General features: G+C 58.1%; 1 protein-coding gene across 8 annotated transcripts in view; it reads right to left on the bottom strand.

Annotated features, from left to right (window-relative positions):
• DENND3 (DENN domain containing 3) overlaps positions 1 to 21,127 on the bottom strand; it is a 52,371-nt gene that overhangs the window by 14,737 nt on the left and 16,507 nt on the right. For 5 of the 8 annotated variants that reach the window (XR_004627940.1, XR_004627941.1, XR_004627942.1 and 2 more), the window contains exons 6-16: positions 19,735 to 19,854; positions 19,160 to 19,378; positions 15,765 to 15,880; positions 13,803 to 13,958; positions 12,753 to 12,849; positions 10,696 to 10,871; positions 10,122 to 10,321; positions 7,876 to 8,397; positions 3,719 to 3,978; positions 2,911 to 3,081; positions 1,654 to 1,783 (exon numbers count right to left, since the gene is read on the bottom strand). Coding sequence is in view for 5 of the 8 variants with exons in the window: in XM_034668671.1 (XP_034524562.1) it covers positions 1,654 to 1,783; positions 2,911 to 3,081; positions 3,719 to 3,978; positions 7,876 to 8,397; positions 10,122 to 10,321; positions 10,696 to 10,871; positions 12,753 to 12,849; positions 13,803 to 13,958; positions 15,765 to 15,880; positions 19,160 to 19,378; positions 19,735 to 19,854 (2,167 nt within the window). In the remaining 3 variants the exon portion in view is untranslated. Of the gene's footprint in view, positions 1 to 1,653; positions 1,784 to 2,910; positions 3,082 to 3,718; positions 3,979 to 7,875; positions 8,398 to 10,121; positions 10,322 to 10,695; positions 10,909 to 12,752; positions 12,850 to 13,802; positions 13,959 to 15,764; positions 15,881 to 19,159; positions 19,379 to 19,734; positions 19,855 to 21,127 lie in introns of all 8 variants that reach the window. The other 3 variants (XM_034668673.1, XM_034668674.1, XM_034668675.1) reach the window with 3 other exon arrangements.

Genomic DNA, 21,127 nt, shown 5'->3' with positions numbered 1-21,127 from the left:
CTCGACAAAGGTGAGGCTTGAGCTTGGACCGAGATAAACAGCTGAACTGAAGTGTAAGATTTTGTTCCTAATGAGAAAAGTAACAAGCAAGCAACGTCTGCTTCCAGGCCTGTTGACAAGAGCCCCTCCGTCACTTCTGCTGGTGTTGTGGTGACCAAAGCCTCCTGCCTGCTCCCAGGAAAGGGGGTTCCGGGATTGGGGGGGGTTCCAGGACACAGTCGGAGGAGGGTCTGGGACACAGGAAGCATCAGACAGCTCACAGTGACAGACATGGCAAAGAGCAACATGCGTCAAAGCGAATAAACACTTCGCTGAGATTTGTTTCTTCTAAATTGGGAACATTTTAAAACCCAGAGTCTCCAGCTCTGTACCCAGGAGCTAGGACAGCAGGCGCAAACAAAACCTGTCCGCGAGGGGGCACAGCCACGCCGTCTGCAACAGCGAAATGTGCAAACAACCCAAGCGGTCAGCTGACGGTCCATCCGCACGACAGAACGTCACTCAGCCACAGGAAGGGGTGACACAGGACACCTGCTTCAGGGACGGACTCTGAAACACTGTGCTTAAGGAAAGAAGCCACTCGCAGGACACGTGCTGTAGGAGCCGCGTATGTGAAATGCCCGAACAGGCAAATCCAGAGAGAGAGAGAGAGAGAGAGAGAGAGAGAGTGGATCAGTGGTTGCTTGGGGGCTGGGGGTGGTTCCTAAGTGGCACAGACTCTCTTTCTGGGGCGATGAAGATGTTCTAAAGTTCACTCTGCTGATGCTGCACAAGTCTGCGAACACGCTCAAACCATGGAGTTGGACGCCCTCCCCGAGCAGCGTGCGTAAATTCCATCTCAGTAAAGCCGCGATTTAAACAACAGCGCATTCAAACAGGACGAGAGATGGTCTAAAAACATCCCTACATGGTTCGCCTGTGTTTCATGAACTTGGTGTGGCCTGTGGACCTAGCACAGGGCAGCCGGGGCTCAGAGTGATGGTAACAGTAAGCAGTCCTCTGTATTCTCTCCTTTGTGCAAATCACAAGACCGTTGGCTTTCGATCATTTAAAAGTTGAAACAAAGCAGAAGTAGCTAGAGCAGTGCATAAAGTTCTTCTCACCCATTTGCTATTTCCTAGACTGGAAAAATCCACCACCCACCAAATAAAGACAGCCCACCTCCAACCTGTCTCTGTGTGGCTTCCAGAATGTGAGAGCCAGATTCAGATCTGCACGCAGGGGATCAGAGAATTCCTGTCTGGGGACCACAGCAGGGGGAAGAAAAGATCCATCCACCCAGGGCCCCCACGTGGGCACCAGTCGACTCGCTGACCATACACAGCTCACCGGGGACTCCGCGAGCCACTCAACAGCCGTCCACAAATCCCTATTCCACGTAACCAGCTGCTGGAGATGTGCTGCTGGCAACTCAGAATGCCGACAAACAGCACCCGGCATCTGTGGCACGGACGTTACTCAGACCTCAAACACAGGAAGCCCCCCCATGGGTCCTGGTTCGTGCAGAGCGCCCAGGGGCTACTCAAAAATTAATGGTAAAAGTGTCAAAGGAAAAAAGTGAGAAGTTTGGGATCGGTTCTAACGTCAACCGGATAAAAATACGGAAGACACATCCGGGACAGCACCGCTCTATCAGGTACATGCGTCTCTTACTTTCGTTCTTCATCTTATCGAAGTAGGACAGTTTGGAGGCGGCATAGATGGCGCCCGGCGACTGCAGCGTGCCGACCACGGCGTCCATCAGCAAGACGTGCGTCAGCGCCTGCTGGATGTACTGGGGGTCCTGCAGGAGGAAGGGCGCTCATTTCAACACGGTCAGTAAAATGCCTGTGAGACTCTGTGACATTACATCAAACAACACCTTTAAAGAGGCATGTTTTTTCAAGGCAACACGGATGGTTGACATTTGGAGCTGACGTCACGTAAACGACTTTACCATCTCAGTTAAGACAAACACTGATCATTTAGACCAGGGGTGGCAAACACGTTCTGCAAAGAGCCAGGCAGCTAATACCTCGGGCTCTGTGGGCCTTGGGATCTCTGGCAACCACTCGGCTCTGTGGCCGGGGCTCAAAGACAGCCAGAGGCGGCCCGTGGCCCGTGGGCTCTATTTGTGCTGGTTTGTGTGAAATAAAGCAGCAGGCATAAAATCAGACGGCTGGTCTGAAAGTCACAGAGTATTCGAACCTTGGAAAGGACCTGGCCCCCTCCCTGCTCCAGACAGACAGACTCCCTCCATAGCCGTGGTCTAGGCCCCCCGGTGCCTGGCGACTTTGCTCACAAAGGCAGTGCTTCCACCGTGCAGTCCGTTCTTATTGTTTCCCCCTGTGGCGCTGGCTGCCTCCCCCACCTTCCCTCGGATGACCGTGGCCTGTCCACCTCTCTGTGGCCCCTGACCTGCCCCTGTGTGAGTTCCCATCCATGCTCTGCACATTGGGTTGTGGGCTTTCTGGTCTTATCCTGCCATCTAAACAGTACAGACCTCTCGCCCCATGGGTGTGCCATCGGTGCCTCTGTCCACAGTGCCCTTCGAGCCTGTGCAGTCCTCACTCCGTGTACTCGAAGCTACCAATGTGGCCCAAAGTAAGAGAAAGCACACAAATCCCTAGGCTGTAAACGTAAGTCTACCAGAGACGTGCCCCCTGCCAGAAGCCTACTTCTGGGACGCAGAAGAGACGATGCCTGGAGCGGGGTGTGCCCGTAGGACCCAACTCAGGCCTCAGAGTCCAGCCCCTGTCCCTCCACAGTGTCCCCAGAGGCCGCTGGCCGTGCACCGGGCCACACAAACCGCGGCATCTCCAGTGCCTCTGGCGGGAGCTTGTCTAACCCGACTTGTGCTCACAGGACCACGCCCGAGCCCCCGGGACGAGCCTCGAATTGTGGAATGGGCACATGCACGCGTCCCCAGACCTTGTGGTCCTCAGCCAGCTTCTTTCCGGCCCACATCTCCTTCACCATCAGGTACCACAGGTCACACTCCGTCTTCAGATTAGCTTCGAACACTTCTTTCTTGGCTGCCATCTTAATTCTTAAAGTGGGTATTCGCAGGAGTAGAAAAGCTACGGTGGTACTTCTCACTTCCTACGGAGGCAGAAGCAGCAGGCCTGAGAAACGTCGCCTGGCAGGAACTCTGGGTCAGTGAGGGGAGCGGTGTGGAGATCCCCGCTGCCCTGTCTGCACGCGCACCCTGTCCACGCCGGCCAGGGTGCTCAGCCGCTGGCTCCCGAGTGCGAAAGCAGGCCCAGGACCGAGGGGGCAGAGCTGGGGCTGGCCGGGGTGAGGTGCAGGGAGCCCCGGGCGGAGCCCGGTCCCAGCCAGAAGGAGAGGGATGGGCCAAGAGAGGGGCCTCTGCTGTCAGACACAGGTCCCAGCGGGTCGGGGACCCTGGCCCGTGTCCGAGAGCTCACGAATCTTCCTGGCTGACCACGGGCATGACCCGTTAGCACATCCGCACAAAGGCACTCAGCGGGTGCGGGGGGGACTGGAGGACAGAGGGGGGGTCCACAGGCCAGCGCTCACCGAGGCTGAGTACCCTGCTGCTCCTGTCTCCAGGAGTAGTCAGAGCTGGAGTAACACGTCCGACACGCCTCGCGAAAATAAATATAAGGTGTAAGATGAGGCCACAGCTGAGCGTCCTCGGTGGGGACGATGACCACCTTTATGCTCGAAGGACACCTCGAGTTAGCAAACAGCACAGGCCGGCCGGCTGCACTCTTACCTCTATGTTCCTGAAGGTGGAAATCTCCACGTAGCCCGGTCTCCCTTCCGTCAGGAGGAACAGGCGCTTCTGGGTCATGGCGATCTTGCCCACGCCGCGATTCGTCTTGACGGAGCTCGACAGCTTATAAACATACTCGTTCTTATCCAGGTGCTCCACCACCGACAAGGGCAGACTGACCTCCTGGGCCTCTGCTTCTGCCTCCTTCCAGCAGTTGTAGAAATCTTTGAATGTTTCTGGATCAATCTGTTTCTGGTGTCCTTGGTTTTGTAAAGAAAAGAGGTTTCTTAACAGCCACGTACACAGCCTGAGCAGGGGTCGGGGTGGGGGGGGATTTTCACCTCCCGGTAAGACATGGTGTGCTGTCCACATGGGCCAGCAGGTGGCGCCAGCACCCAGGTCTCCCGCCCCCGCTGCGCACACCCAGGGTGGGCACTCGATCCAGGGGATGGGGGCTGCCATGTGACCTGAGCCTGGTGGCCACGGTAACTCTCGGGACATCTTTTTACAGTGGCAAAGCCCTGGGTCACCACTAGACCTGGTGGCAGGCATCCTGGGTCCATGAGGGGAGCTAGTCCGAAGATAAAGCTCACGTTCAAGAGACCAGATCCTTGGTGACCTTCCTCCGTCACTGGATCAAGCCTAGCCTGAAGCTAGCCCTATCTCAGTATTTGGTTACATGAGCAAATAAGTTTTATTAATTGTAACCAAGATGAACTTGATACAGTAACCTTTCTGAATGCCCAACAGTCAAGGGCTCTGGAGTCCGAGACCCAAGTCTGAAGCCCAGCTTTCCTGGTTAGTACTGACTTAGAGCTGTGTAACAGACCCACTTGCTCATCCAGACGATGGAAATGGGACCACCCCACTCCCACTCCACCCAACTGCCGAGAAGTCTGGCCCATTCTGATCCCCACGTTTCCCTGTGTCTGCTGCTGCCTTGGCCGGGTCCGGCCTCTGCTCCGCATCCCTTGGTCATGCAGCGGGGCCCCTCCAGTCCTGCACAGGAACGAACTCCCACACGGCCCTGCCTGCAGAGCTGCCCGGCCTCACAGCCTGCTGCACTGGGCGCCTGGAACGCCCTCAGATACAAGCAGGCGCTCCCTCTCTCTCGTTCAAACACTTCAGGGCTCCTCATCTACACCAGGCCCAAAATTCCTCCAGGACCGGCCCCTCCAGCCCTTCACGCTCCCACATTCCAGTCATACCGAGTATATTCCGAAACAGGCCCATGTCTGCACACACTGGTCCAGAGTGCTCGGACCAGAAAACTACACATCCGACACAAGACTCAGATAAAACACCTCGCGTGCTCCCTTCCCTCCCAAGGCCGTCATCCCGGCCGGGCAGCTGCCACGCTGCACACACACTTCACTCACGCACCCCTCCACACGACATGGGGCCCCATTTAATCCTCCCACCCCCTCAGGAGGCAGGCACTGTTAGCAGGCTGTTCACAAATCAGGAAACCGAGGCACGGGGAGGAAAGCCGTTGCTGGCGGGGTAAGTGTGGAGCTGGGCCCTGGCTGTGCATGGGGGTGGCCGTGCCTTCCTGCTGAGGCTGCTGGGAGAGCAGGAACCGCATCCTCCCCAGCCAGCCCCGCCGGAGACCGGATCTGAAATGGACAAAAGACGCGGGAAGCCCCATTGCCCCCACATCCCTGCTGTGGCTCCGTAACACAGTGTCAGGGGGACAGTGCCCTGGGGACTTGGATATCACGGCCGCCAGTGAGTCTGGCCCAACTGAGCCGTCCCTGCAGCCGTCTGCAGGCCTGGGCCACCACACCCTCCAGGGCTGCCACAGAACTGGACAGTGCACGCCTGCAGGCACCACGCACATCTGTGAGCTCCCCACGCGCCTGATGCACATACCGGGGGGGCCATGCACCGCCACAGCTCCTGCACATGACCATGCGGACAGGTCACATATGCTTCATCTGTCCCCAGTTTCGCACACAGGTGCCAGCTGTTCCCTCCCGTACCCCGTCATCCACACACCCCATCCCGCGGTGCAGGCAGTGGCACTGGACCCCAGGCTCCCGCACGCGTCCGCCTGCCTGCCCTGCGACCCCCAGGAGCAGCTGCGGTGTGGGAATTACTGGTCCTGCAGTGCCAACACCGGACCTCAAAACGTCTATTAAAATGTGTAATGACAACATAGTGACAGGAATCTTCTAAATAAAATCTCAGATGTGTTCTCAGGCCAGAGCAGTTCGTTCCAAGACGGTAACAGCTTTCACTTAAGAGAGCTTTTCTAACACGCGGCCGTTAGGCCGAAACATCCCTCTGGCGCTGCCCTCCAGCGGCTCACACGTCCCAGAGTTGGAACCATTCACTGATGTATTGTGCAATGTGAGTGGAACCAAAGTGACAATGGGGCCGTCGATGGTCCCATCAGCGTGGGCCATGTCTGCCGGTGCCCTCCCGGGCGTCCTCCGCATCCCCGCTAGCATAAGTCTGGGAATGCGGGACACGGTCCATGTGCCCGGCCATAAAGCCAAGCTTCCCAGGCAGCTACGTGCTGTGGGACACACTTCTGGCCATGGGAGTGGAGACAGACCCTCTTCTTCCTGCCAGGAGAGCAGCACTGCGCGGGGCCATCGGCGTCTCATGCCGGGAAGCAACGAGGCCAGAGTAGGGGAGCCTGGTGATGTCCAGGAACAGCCAGGCACAGCCTGGATGTGTCGTTCCCCGAGAACAGTACCACCAGTGGCCGTACACCACCCTATCTCAGCCCTTGCCACAGAACTGGCTGGCCCTGGTGTCCTCGTAAAGTCCCCACAAAGGGAAGGGGCAGGGTCTCCCCTGAGAGGTGCTGAGTCGTGGGGGCCCACGCTCCCCCTTCCCAGCAGCCCCCGAGCGCTGCTGCCCAGGGCTCCCTGCGAAAACCTGTCTCCCCTCGGACACAGCTCACCCTCCCAAGCTGTCCGCCCCACGGGTGCCTCCTGGATGCCCAGCGAGACGAGCTCCACTGTGCCCGGCCCGAGCCAAGGTGGTGTCACTTCTCCACGGCATCTCCAGAGCCCCACATGTGGAGGTGACCGGTGAGGGCTGGGCTGGCCTGCCCTTTGGTCAGCCCGACTGCCTGGGGCCAGCGAACAAGCCACCTGACTCCTCCTGGCAGGAGAAGCAGCACACATCTGTGTAAAGACAGTGTCACGCAGCCGAGCCAGCCTGTGGAGCCCCGGACGAGACCAGGGAGCGATGCTGCCAGGCCCACGTTCGGCACAGGACAGCCTCTGCAGGGAACATGGGGCGCTCCCACACACCGTAAGGAAAAGACGGACATCCTGATGTAGAAATGGACAGACGACACCACAGCAGCCGCAAGCGCGTAAGCAGACGCTCATCCAGCCGGCAGGGCATCCAGGACCGACGATGCCTGGCGCTGCCCGGTGGGGGACATGGGTGTCTCATGGGCCGTGCAGCCCCCAAGGGCAAGGAGGCAGCTTGCCGTCAGGATGGCGGTGCTCACACCCAGACTGGGCTTCCTGGCACAAATCCCAGGGAGACCTGTGCACAACCACTTAAGGAAGCAGGTACAGTGAAAGTCACTACGTCAGCGTCTGGGGAAGTAAGAAGCCCGAACGCCACCCAACGGCCAGACAGGTGCGCTGTGCTGTCCCGCTACCCTGCCATCGGAAGTTCCGGGGAATAAACCAGACGCACGCGCGTCAGCACAGTAAGTCGTGAAGACAGAAGACTGAATGACAGAGTGACTGCAGACAGACGCGGCAGGACGCACGTGTCGCGTCATTAAAACCACACACATCTATGTACCGCGTCCGGTAAACACATAAAGACACGGTTGGAGGGGCAGGCTCAAGTTGCGGACAGTGGTCCCTTTGTGGGGGGGGGGGGGGCCGAAAGGTCCCCAGCGCACCAGGCAGCGGCAGTAAACGTGGGACAAGGCAGCAGCACTGCTGTCTGTGCCGTCAGGTCATGTGAAGCATTCCCGCCGCCCGAGGGATGGCGCAGTGAGTGGGGGCCCAGAGCGAGCCGACCGTGGCTTCGGGGTCTCCGGTCACGCTCCCCTAGACCCCAGGGCGGCCCCTCCCCCCCGTCCTGTGACTGCCCACATTGGGCTCGCAGCACCGTTAGCGGACTCGTCCCCACGTGTTTGCACCCCGCCGCCTGGGCCACGGCCAGCCTCTTACCTACGGTTAGCGCCTCAAACAGTCGGTGTATGATGTTGGTGTCCTTCACGATGCCCGACTCCTGAACCCTCTTCACAAAATCATCCAGCTGCATGTGCTTCTTGGGCAGCTCGAAGTTTTTCACGCGGTCGTCCGGCTTGGGGGCCTCTCCGGGCTTGTCCACCACCTCACTGATGAGCCGCCGCAGCTCGGGCACCCGCTCGGCCTGGGCGCGCTGGGGGCCCGACAGGGACGCCACGGTCCTCCGCACGAGATCGGCAGGAAAGATCCTGATGTCTGTTTTGTACAGACTCTGGAAGTCCAGGAGGGCGTCCAGCAGCTGCCCGTGCATCAGGTGCACGGCCCCGCGGAGGTAGAAATACCGCGCCAGGAGCGCGGAGTTGTCGGGGGCCAGAAGGCTCATGGCCTTGCTCAGCAGCGCGACGCAGTCGGAGTAGTAGGCCTGCACGCACTGGCTCACCAGGGGGAAGTGGATCTCCGGGATCTTGAACGTATACGTCGGCTTCGGGGTCACACTCACAACTAGAGCCGAGAGGAGATACGCACACAGTCAGACCCGAGAAACAGACCCGGCTCCCTGTCATCTTGTCCGGGTCAGTGTTTCTGGGCCCCGGGTGCACCATCAAGCGAGAACCTCTGTGTCTCCTCCAGAGAGCTACACCACCCCGAGCTGGACAGGGCCCCCGCCCCGCTTCTATGGCACCCTGAGAATATGGATAATTCTATTTGCTAAGACTCTAGCGCTAAAAGGAAACATGGTAGCGAGTCTTCACGGGAGGGTTAAGCTGATGACCTAAGCCGAGATGCGCCTACGCTGTGAGACGGCCGTTGCCATCGACCTGTTGTACAGACACGCAAACTGAGCCTTCGCACATCCCAGGTACCCAGCCGCTCAATGCCAGAGCCAACCTAATCAGGTGTGTCTCACCCCGATTCCTTCCACGGATGTCACCGAGGTGCCTCTCAGGTGGCACCAGGGGACCAGGACCAGGCCAGTGATGCCCAGAGGAGAGGGAGGAGCCTGGGAGGGGTAGGGGGGCTCCAGGTGAAGGTTTGGAGGGCAGAGAGGGCAGAGCGCCTTCCCACAGTGGAGCACAGCCAGGGGTGAAAAGCGTCACTGGGTTTTACAGAAGAGGAACTACAGGCCCAGAGAGGTGAAGCCACCTGCCCAGGGTCACACAGCCAGGGGGCCGCAGTAAGGTGACTCAGACCCAGCAGGAGCCTCCAGAACGCTTGCTCTGTCACTGGGGACTCTTCTCTCGGGCACTTGGCTCCTCATGAGGCTGGCGGGCACGCCCCTCACTCAGCCTGTGCTCTGCTCTGCGCTCATCAGGAGGCACCGATGGGGCCCGGGGCAGCGGCCACAAGGCCCCCCCAGCTCACAGCGCCCGGCCTCACCCGTGTCTCCTGGCCGCTGTGGATGGAACCACACGGAGAAGGGCCCGGAGTGTAAATATCGAGGCGCATGTGGCACGCGTTGCTGCAGCTCACGCGGGAGGGAGACACGGGCTTGCACATGTGTTCTAGGCACTTCACACACCAAGGAAACTCCCGGCTGACATTCGGGGCTGTGCACACAGACCCACCTCCGAGACGGAACTGCTGCCTGTCACGGCACCCATGGCCCTTGCTGTCCGTCCTCCTGCCACCTGCCATTGGGGTGGCCTGGCCTCATCATTCCCTCCATGTCTGCTGAAACGTGGCTGCCACCCCCGAGCCCGTCACCACCCGAGGCTGCTTCCTTCATGCTGGGACACCACACACACACACCCCAATGCTCCATGTTCATCTGCTTCTGGTCTGACTTCCTCCCAGGAGTGCAGCTCCATGAGGCTGGGACGCTGGGTCCTTTGTGCCCCAGGATCTAGAGTGGGCATGGCACCCACTAGGGCCAAACGGTCGTCGTGTCCGTTGGACAGGGATATGTATAAACGTGTGTTTTATATGTACACACATACACGCACACACGCGGGCGTGCATATACACGAGGGACTCTAAAACCGTGCAGAGCCACTAGCCACAGCAGCGTGACTGGCGGATGGAAAACACGGGTAAGAAGTCATTTTCCATAATGAACAAATTTGCAAAATAAATGTTCTAAAAATATTTCAAACAATTAAACTGCTAAAAAACAAAAAATAAGAAACCCTTCCCTTGCCCTGAGACAGATCCCGGCTGTGTCCAGTGACTTGCCACGTCAGAGCCCAGCGGTGGGAACAGCGCCAGGACAGGGGCCGGTTTATCACCTATGCTGCCGCTTCCGTAGTCCGCGGCGTCCACTTTGCGAAGCGACGAGTTCCGGGCCGGCAGCTCAGGAACCGCGATGTCCTGCAGGTTGGGCATGCTGACCACCATTCTCCTATGAGTGACGTGAAGCAGCGAAGATTTCCATGGGGCCATCTTCTCAATGGTTGGTCTTCTTGGACTTGCCAGCGTCCCGTTTAATCTGGGGTCAGAAAAAAGCAACACCTCATAGATACAAGTACGACTGCAGAATACGTCTCAACGCCTAAGCCTCTTCTCCCACGTGACACCCGGTGCCCGCTATTCCCACACGTGAGTGGAAAACAGCGGAAGCACCGTGTCTGAGTCTCCCTGGTGTACCAGTGGCTGGAGGACAGACCGTCCCCCCGAAGGGACACATACATACAAAGTCTGTCGGGAACAGTGTGGGAAGAGCTGGAACAGCATGGGGGGGGGCGATGGCGATGCAGCGGGAGAGGGAAGGCGGACAGCAGCGGACGGCAGGGTCTACACACTATGCTGGGTGTCCCCCCACCCCAAACAGAAACGCTGAGGGATGAGCCCGACGTGTTCTACGTTTCTGAATGTGAGGTCTTCTGGTCGAACGTATCATTCATCCACCCAAATAAATTCACGCTGCTCGAGCGTCTGGTCCCCAGAGTCGGGCGCGCACTGCTGACAGCACCTGTCCTCTTCGGACTGTGTGTGGAGGTCCATCTGTGCAAAGGCGTCCATCCTTCTGCTGAGCCGGGCTTTAAGGAAAGAGTGAAACATGTAGGTATCCAACACCTGAAACAGACCACGGAAGGCCAGTTACCGCTGCGCTCTTGGCCTTCGCTGTGCTGCCAGAGCGCCTGCAGTGGCTGCCCGGCCCCTTCCCCACCGGCCTTGGCCTCTCCCTGACCCCGGCTCCTTGGACACAGGTTCCTAGGCAGGCAGCTGTCTTCACTGACCCACCTGCAGTGCTAGCCTCTAGGTCCTCCCCAGGCCATCGCAAAGGATCGGCCACTCTGTGTCTGAAAAATCACCGAACATTCAAAGCTCAGCCACCTCCCCTCATGACGGCAAGAGCCACAGTGCCCTCTGGCCTCTGATTCCAGATCTCTGGGGACTACGGCCCCCTTCTCACAGCAAGCACACAGTCTGGCACCCGCCTGTGGCTCTCATGACCCGGCTGCTGGACAAGGCGACCCTCCAGCAGCCGGTGCTTGTCCCCACCCTGCTCCCTGCTGTGGGCCAGTGGCCTGCAGAGGACAAGGCTCAGGCCTACAGGCCACTGCCCAGCCTGGTGACAGGAGGGCTGCAGGGGTACAGGGCCCACGAGGAAGGTGCTGGAAGCCCCGTGTGTAAAACACCCACAGAAGAATGAAGGCAGGAGCGGGCACATACCGGGATGGGAGGTGGCAGCTGTGGCTCACAGGGACCACTGGAGTACTCTCCATGAGCCGATGGGGCAAGGAGGCAGACGGCAGGGAGCTTGGCCCAGGCACCTGTCACAGCTGTGACCCAGCTCTGAACAGGGCTCCCAGCTTTGCTCTGACCCCCCGTGCATCCCTGGGGCTCCCCTGTGCTCCTGAGTGGTGCCTTTCGTGGCTGGGTCTCTTGTGGGTAGCATCTCCTGGGCCCGCAGGCCAGGCTCTGTGCCCCAGGGAGTGCGTGCAGAGGGAGCAGACAGCTGGGACTCCCGCGAATGGGGGGAACATGGAATATGTCCAGCAAATGTCAGAGAGCAGACACGCGGGCATGGGCCATGTCCAGAGAGAGGGAGAGGCTGCCAGCTGGTATGAATGACTCCTGTGTGCACCTTAGTCATGAGAAGAGCCGTGGCGTGGAAGTGAGGCTCAGACGCCCCTCCGGCCACCACCTGGACGGGGCGCCACCGACAGGCTGCCCAGCTTCCTGCCTGGAGCTCAGGGCTGAGGCAGCTCCTCAGAGAGAGTTCTAGAAGTCTGTACAGGGGCCCCCTAACCTGGGCTGGGCACGGAGGCATTGCCCTGGAGGGGGAAGCACGCAGAAGTAGGCAGAGAGGAGCGGGCGTGGGAGCAGTGGGAGACCTGTGAGCCCTCCGCGGCCGGGGCATCAGCACCTGCTGGAGGGGGGAAACTAGCCCTCGGGCAAAGGCTGCTCTCACCCACCCAAAAAGTGTGAGAACAGCCCTAAAGGACCCAGAAGGTCAGGTTCAACTACACCACCTGCCAGCTCGAAGCCCCAGATACCACTCCTCCTAACGGACAGAACGCAAGTGTCCCGCAGGCTTGGAGCGGGTGGACAGAGCCACAGCGCCACCTCCCACCTCGGACAGAGAGGCCCGCGCCCGCGCCTGGGGTGGGAGCCGTCCGCGCTGATGCAGAGGTCCCAATCCGGACCGAGGAGGTGGCTCCCAGGCACCCACGTCTGTCAAAATTTATCACCCGCTACATTTAAAATGGGTGCATTTCCTGACAGATAAATTATATTCTGAAAAGCAGATCAAAAAACTGAGAGGGGTCCAAAGGAACCGTGCAGAAACAAACTTTCTGGAAATGCTAATACTTCAAAAAATACTAACAGATGCTGAAAAAACGTACTGTGAACAATGCTGTAAATACAGAAACGTACGCAGGAGAGAACACACGTGCACACGTGCTCCTCACCTGTCTATAAAACTGCTGGTCCCCCGGAGCCCTGGTTTTGAGAAACTCCTCACTATTAAACACTCGGTGTTCGTAATTCAGATGGTTCTTCACTTCCCTGACAAAGAGAAAGACGGTCTGAGTGTGGAAATATTTGTAAATATGTGAGAGGGTCGTCATGATTTAGCAACACAGAAATGACAAGAAGGGCACCCTTTGCAAGCCCAGTCCTGTGGCGAGAGGACCTGCCCCCAGGAGGGCTGGGTCTGGGCGTACCCTCCGCTCCAGCTGCTCAGTGAGGCAAGCACGGCTTTCCCTCCCAGGAGGGACCGTCACGGCCTTCTTCCCCTTCCAGCCCTTACTTCCTCCTGCAGATGACGCACAAGGTGGACTGGGGGGTGACCCCGTAGGGCAGGCAGACTCTGCGCGTGAATGCGTACGGTCTGCCACAGCCAAAGTATAGCCTACACGTGGGGTCAACGAGCCCACGGGCCACATTCCGTGTGTCGGACATTCGATGCACTCCTTCCATCATCAGGGAGAAGTCTGATCCTCTGTGTTCACAGTCTCTGCCTTTTTACAAATTCATCAAGCTTATAAAGTGTTAAAAAAAAAAACAAACCTTGTTCGTGATTTTGTTTCAAAAAAACAGAATGAAAATAACGTATTTGTGTCCACACCAATTACACTGCTTCGAGCAGAGATAACGCAACCTGTCTACAATACATGATCCCACTTTCTTCCTGATCGATTATCCGTTCTGTGGAAATACATGCATCTGAAGAACACAGCCACTGAATAATCACAAAGGCTCTGGTCCAAACCCCGCAGGACGGTGGCACCCACGGGAATGAGGACAAAGAGAAAGGCTTTCTCACGGGGACAGACCCTGAATGCTGCCGCCTGCATGGCGGGCTTCATTCCCGCAGTGACCCGAGCGTCCCCACCCTGGGTTGGACCCGAGCCCTCCGCTGGCGCGATCCCCCCAGGTGGCCGGGGGCCAGAGGGGGAGGATTGGAGACACGTCGGCTCAGAGCTGCGCCACCAGGAGTCGGAGACGGTCCCCGGTACCTGAAGACGCTGAAGAGCAGCTGCAGGGCCACCTGCTGCACCTGGCAGTTGAGTCTCCGCTGCCAGGCCCGCCTGCGGGCGCGCTCCCCGTTCAGGTCCGTGCTGGCGCCCTGGTGCGCAAGGTCCAGCTCGTGGTGCAACTGGAGGCTCTGGACCCTGGAAAGGACAGATGGCTGCTGACCACAGCTCACGCCACGCACCGGGACTGCTGCCCACGGTGGGGGAGGACGCTCTCCCAGGTGCATGAGCACTCGGGATGCTCAGAAGACCATCAGCAACTTCCGGGCTGGGTCCACTCACTGCTCCATACAAACAGCTCGTCCATGCCGAACCCACGAAGGCCTCCGCTGGGGACCATGCACGTTTTCACCCAAGCCGAGTCCGTCCCTCCCCCGGCTCCGCCGGGCGAGCGCACGCACTCCCCACCCCAGGAAGGCCAAAGGGTTTCCAGCGCAGGCTGCCTCCTGGCCAGCGACTTCCCACCACCACGCCCCACCTGGGAGGATCGGATGCACCCAACGTCCTGTGTGTCTCGGCTCTCGGCCGCCTGGCGGAGCTCTGTCCCTGTACCCCCTGCTCTGCCATTCGACCACCCGGCCTCCCCAGCACGATCAAGACCGCAGCTTTGGAGACCAACCAGCAAGCTTGCAGTTTACATGCAGAATACACACACCCAACGCACACCCATCCCACCCGTGTTTCCAGAGCAGCTCCTGCACACCAGGCACCGTCGGGGTGTGGGCTGCGTGGTGACCACAGGCAAAGCTCCAGGGCGGGGCTCACAATCAAGTGGGAAGAAACAGAAAAACAGAAGACTGCACCCCAAATAGGAGGTCGTGGGGGTGGGGGAGGGAGGAGGGGATCAGAGACCATGACAGCTAGAAAAGAGCCTGGCTGGTGGCTGGAGAGGACCTCTCCAGGACCTTGTACCTGAAAGGTGAAAAGCCAGACAGACACAAACGGCCCTGGCAGGTAGGCCCCAGGGGAGGCATGGGGGCATGAGGGAGAGGGCTGAGACCCAGTCCGAGTGGTCCGCAAGGCCGGGGCAGGCCAGGGAGCGCTCTGGATTTACCCTGCATGTGACAAGCTGCTGCTGGAAACAAGTGTCCCAGCCCCGCCGACCCCAGCTGACCTGTTCAGGTACCCGCCACCCGGAAGGAACGTGAGCTGGCCGCACACCCAGCGGTCGCACACCCGGCAGCAGAGGGGCGCCACGGGAAGGACTCCATACAGAGCCATGGTGCTGCCTGCGGCGGCCTCCCCCTCCGCACTCTGTGCAGGGATGACCCCTCCACTGGAGGAGAAGGCTGTCCCTCCTACTGGGCACTCTGCAACAGTCCGCCTGTGAGAGCTGGGTCCCTGTCCTGCCCCGGGGAGAGCGGGGTGGGGGGGGGATGGGGCGCGGCAGGGAGGACCCGTGAACACACACTTGGATGCAGGGGAGGATGATGGGGGACAGAGGGCAAGTAGGAGCTGGGCGTCTCAGGGGGCAGGGCGCTGCTTCCTGTCCCGCCCCCGGTGGCCAGACGCCCCCAACCCCGGGATGCACCAGCGTCCTGGCAGGTGGGAACGACCCCTCCTTCACCCTCCCCAGGAGCAGCTCAGGTAAGAAAGTCCTCGACCCCCACGACAGAGGGGCAGGGGATGGGGGAGGGAAGGGAGGAGGCAGGTGGGAGGGGAAGGACGCTCCAAGGTCACAGGCAGACAACAGGGGCACAGAGACAGGGTGGGAGGTTTCCTGGGGGATGGGACCATCACCTGACTCGGTGGGGCCATCATCAGTATCCAAACAAGATCAGAATAAGGACCAGTGACTTTCACCTTAAAATATTCACAAATAATTTCCAAACTATAAAGATAAAAAGCATGGCTCTGGAATGTGAGATGGAAAAAATACCCAGAGCCGGCAAGTACAGAGGTGGAACAGAGCCGTTCCCAAGCACACAGGACTCCCACCTTTACCTCTGAGTAAAAGTCTGGGCCGCCAGCAGGGGGATGTCAGGGACATCGACGTCCTCGTCACTCGAGCACGTGACGCTCCCGTTATCGATATTGATCAGAATTAGACCATCAGCTTCCTGTAAGTTCGAAAAGGCTGACGTAAGAATCTGAATTTGTAGACATCTTCGAAAACACAAAAACACATTTTGCGTTCCCTGACACAGTGTCACCATTGATTAAATTACCATATTTAACACATACACAGCACCTTAGATTGTCCCTACCGAAACATGTAGGATATGCTGTGAGTCGTGTCAACAAGCTCAATTCGATCAAATCTGCCTCAGTCTGGGTCAGGATTCCATATGTGTCATCTGGATTTCCCCTGCCCTGGTACAAATACTCTGAGGGCCACTTCAGGGAGCCTGGAGAGAACATTCCGGAACTGGAGTGTGGGCCGGGCCCCGGGCTCAGTGAGCACACACACTTCGGATTTCGGAACTACGTGCCTGGGTTCCCTGTAAAGCCTAATGTGTAATGAGATACACAGACACTGAGTCACACACTGGAGTCCGCACCAGGCAGTCCCGGGAATGTGGCGCTGGGTGAAGGCCTTGCCGCTCTCTCTCTGGGCCCCACTCTGAATGCGTGTTCCAGGTGGCACTGGCTGGGCAAGGTGAGCCCTCTCGCACACAACCGCATCCAAGGCCCGGACCCCACAGAGGAAAACGTCCAAACCCAACACACGCTCCTCAGCCTGCTGCCTATCCTGAAATCTTCGAGAACATGTAAATCCCTGAGTGGGCTTCCTTCGCGACTGCGGACGGGAGCTGTGGGGTGGGTGTGCCCACAAAGGTGCCCAGGGAAGGGCCTGAAACAAGATGGTTTTTTCCCTAATGACTAAAAAAAGACACACATTTTCAACCTCAGAGCATGGCCCTATTTCTTCCTCATTTGCAAGGCAGACTGGGAGACATTTTCCGTTCTTCCCATGAAGGTCTGAATGGCCTTTCCCCAGAGTGTGTTGTCACTTGATGAGTCACTGGCTTTGGCAAGAACGTGGAAAGAACCCGCCTCCCCTCTGGGAGCGGCCGGGCCCAACAGAGCACGGAGCTCCTCCCCGGGCATCTTCCCGAGATTTGCTCTGAAACGCTCTGGGCCCCGTGTGGCAGCGGGCCGCAGGGGATGAGCGCTGAGGACGGGATGGAGTGCCCGGGGACGCGCGACCCTGCCTCGTGTCTGCACACACTTGGAAACAGCCACAGCAGGAGGAAACATGCCCTGAGCAGACGGGCAGTAAGCACGTGCAAAGGTGCTCCAGGGTTAGTCACTGGGGAAACGCACATCAAATCCACAATGAGACGCCACGTCACCCTTGCTGGGACGGCCAGAATGGCAAGGACACACGGGGACAACGCTGGCGAGGAGGCGGAGGAACTGGAGCCCCACGCTGCTGGTGGGACGTGCGCACACAGCCCGGCCTCTTCTCAAGCGGCTGGACAGTTAGTGTCTGCCGCGGGCGTACGTGTACCCACGGGAGGGGAGAGACAGGGCCACACAGAAGCTCGCGCACACACGAGGGCTCGCAGCTGCACCGGTCACATCAGTCAAAAGTCGAAACAACTCTAACGTCCATCGACCGGTGAACGGACAAAGAAACCATGGCACGTTCACACGACGGGATCCTATTCAGCAGAAGTACAGCTACGTGGATAGACGGCATGGATGAACCTAGAAAACGCTGTGCTGAGCGAAGGAAGCCACAAAAGGCCAGCTACGGACCCAAAACCACACGTGTGGAACAGGCAAATGCATGGAGACAGAAGTCAGTGGGGGGGGCGAGGAGCGGGCAGAGGACAGCGTGGGGCGACGCTGGTCATACGGAGCTTCTCCGTGTGGTGCTAAAAATGCCTAAAATTAGCTGACACAACTCTGTAAGGTTACTAAGAGCCACTGAATCACACATTTTAACAGGGTAAACTCTGTGGTATCTTATGTGAATAAAGGTGTTTTAAAAACCCAAACCTGCTCTGCCCGCCAACAATACCACGTGTATTACAAATCCGCGTCACCTCACCATCTACACGTCCGTTATTAAACGCTTACTGTATGCCACGTGCTGTGCTATTGGCTCCTCTGATCCCTGCCACGATAATGAGGCCACCACACTTACTGCTGTTACAGGATTTTTGTTCCCTTCGTGCCCGCGGTTCTTGGTCAGACCACTTCGAGGAATGAAGAGGTCGACCAGACGAAGGGTGGTGGGCAGCAGGCCAAAGTTTATTGAGCGACAGTACAAAGCTCCCCGAGAGGGAGGGGACCCCAGAGGGCTGCCATTCTGCCGTTCAAATCTAGGGGGTTTAATAAGCTCTTTTGAGAAACTATCATGAGCAACCTGAGTGCGGGCCCCCGTGGACTGGCCGCTACGATGTGCCGGTCGGGGCTCTGATCGTGCCCCGTCTACCTAGCGGGTCATTGTTCACGTGTTGGTCTTTTGAACTGACATCTGAAGACTGTCTCAACCTGTGACAGTGACCAATGTTTTACAGTTAATTATCTTGTTTCAGGATGTTTTGCAAAAGTCACTCCCGCAGAGGCTGCTAGACAGGCTGCTGTCGTGGTCTCGTCTACGCTACAAAGCAGGATGCTAATACAGTTTTGTTTTCGCTTTCTTGTTGGGGACCCTGGCCCTGACGACCTAAGTACCCCATTAACCTCCGCCTTTTACGACTAGGACACAAGAGGGCCAAACACTCTGCCGCAGGTCAGGCACGGCAAGCGAGCGGGTGCAGCAAGGCCTACGCACCCACTAATGCTGTGGGTGACACACTGCGTGGACGGGCGTCTTCCAGGAGGGTCCACAGCATTACTGAACAACAGAAGCTTAACCAGAGAAACACAAGATCTGGACCGGGACACTGGCTGCTGCAGTCTGCCAAGCCCCTCCCCTGTGCTGGCAGGTGCGGGGTGGTCCCCACACAGAGCCCGGCCCAGGAGGACATGCCCACTTCAGAGCCAAGGAGGCTGAGGCTCAGTAAGGGCTGGCACCTCACTCGAGGCCACAAAACTAGAAAGCAGCCACGGCCGGGCCGGTTAGCAGGCTCCATCAGCGCCGACACCCACTCCTCGCTGGAGCCCCGGGAATTTAAGGGGAGGGGCACGTGACACGGGATCCTGGTGCCCAGAACCCCACGGCCTCGAACACACCTGGAGGACCGCAGGAGGACGGTGCAGACGCACGACAACACCCCGCGTGCGTGGAGCCCAGAGCACGAGCCCCAGGGACGGGAGTGCCCACCCTCTTCCTGTGGCCGGGGCGCATGGCCCTCCCTGCAGGGCCCTTTCGAAGCCCCTCCTGCCAGTCCCTGCAGGGTCACAAGGATCTGACATTCTACAGCAAATGGCCAAGGCCTAACCTTGCTGACTTCTTCAAAGTAGTCGAGGTGGCAGCCCATGAGGAAGGACGTCGGCGCCATGACGAAGTCCAGCATCTGGCGCGACAAGACGGGCACGAACGTGTGCTGCCACTGCAGGGGGTGCAGGTAGGCCAGGAAGCACTCGGCGACCAGCGGTAGCAGCGCCCAGCTGGAGGAGAAGAACACGACCCGCTGCTCCGTGAGGAGGCACGTTAGGATCTGGGGGAGATCAACGACACCGTGTACACGCCTCTGACCACGCGCCATGCACCGAACAAGCATGTGAACGCGCCACCAAAACCACGTGGAGCCCAGGTCTCACCCGGTTTCCCTGCTGTTTGCCAAAACGAAAGCCCCTTTAACCCCCAAAAGCACTGCTTGTAAATGGTGTGCACAGTCCTGAATGTCTGCTTGAAGCCAAAAAGCAACTATTCCCAGTGCGTTGTGGAACATTCCAGAACATTCTGGAATGTTCTGGAACATACGTGCCCTGGAATCACCCTCCAGACAACGACAGCTTAGATGCCCCACCAAGCCAACCAGCACAGACGCCCCAGGTCCAGAGGGATGCTTACCTGCAGCACTTTCTCGGGCCTGAAGCACAGCAAGGGCAGGTGAAGGTCCAAGTCGATGACCGGGCTCTCAGGGTCCGCGCGGGAGGGAAACACGATCTGTAGTGGCTTCATGTTAAATATCTGTGACGACCAAGTTCCGTAATTAGTTCAGAGAGCCGCTCCCAGCAGAGGCCGAAATGCACTGAGACTCTCCGTTCTGGCGCCGAGGGTGTCTGACCTCGGATACGTGTTTGAAGACTCACGCTATCCCCGTATATGTCACAGAACCGAACAGTCCAGAGACACACAGAACTGCTGAGCAAGGCTCAGACATGAATCAAGTACTGAATGTCTTTTTCAGCCAAACTTCCCTAAACTCTTTACTTCATTAGCAAACTGCCCATCGGCAAAGATAAACTGACACCTGGACATCTGTCCTGATCAGCACAGGTTCTAAGTCAAACACGATCAGGTTAATCTTAGCTAGAACACTTACTGCATATTACAAATTCTTAGTATTTTCAACGTAATTGTCAAAGCTCCTTAAAGACATGCACTTTAAGAAATCGCTGAGAAACTTTATTTTTCCCAATGATGGTATTTCAAAATCAAATTTCGATTTGAATTCAGTATCTGCAGAATGCCCTTTCTGTGTGAAAGGACGCGGTGAACGGAGGGGGACGGTAGGGGCCCCTCCACCGAGAAGCCTTCCAGCTCATTGGCAAGTTCATTCCTGACCGTGGGTGTCAGCTTTTTGGGGGGCACCCAGGAGCGTCCCTGGAGCCCCGGGGACCAGCAGAACGGAGTGACCCAAGTGTGAAGAGCACCGGGCCGCAAGCACAGAGAGAAGATTCGAATCTGAGCACAGAGAAGCTCCCGCCAGGAAAAGTGTGGAAGGAGGACACACGGAAAGATGCGGAGCACTGGCTGGAGAACAAATGTTTGCCATCCACACGTGCTCACACCTGCGTCACCACGGCTCTGCGTGAACGCTCGTGCAAAGAACCTGAGGACAGGAGAAGCCTTCTTTCTGCAAGGGCCCCCCGACGGCACCGTCTTGTCACCCACTGGTCCACAGAAGCAAGACACGTTAGAATCAAGAAGGACGCGCTGTGTGGACAGTAACGTCCTTTTTATTTAAAACAAAACACGGTAGAGCAGAGTTACACGCTCCCAGCGGTGATGAACTATGAATCATTATAAAGTTTATGTGGAAAATTCCCCCCAATATTTCAAAAAATAAATGTGTCGACCAGCTTCCCAACTGCAGGTAAAAACTAAATACAAACACCAGTCATTCTACCAGGGACGCTGTTGGGCCCCTGGGATGCCAGCGACCTCACGGTGTGTGAGACCCACACCCTCTGAGCTGGGCTCTGCTGTCCCCCCCACCTCACAGATGAAGAAACTGAGG

The sequence above is a fragment of the Ailuropoda melanoleuca genome, chromosome 9 (genome assembly GCF_002007445.2).
Source record: "Ailuropoda melanoleuca isolate Jingjing chromosome 9, ASM200744v2, whole genome shotgun sequence".
Classification (NCBI taxonomy): Eukaryota; Metazoa; Chordata; class Mammalia; order Carnivora; family Ursidae; genus Ailuropoda; species Ailuropoda melanoleuca.
This window is presented reverse-complemented; position numbering and strand designations above follow the sequence as displayed.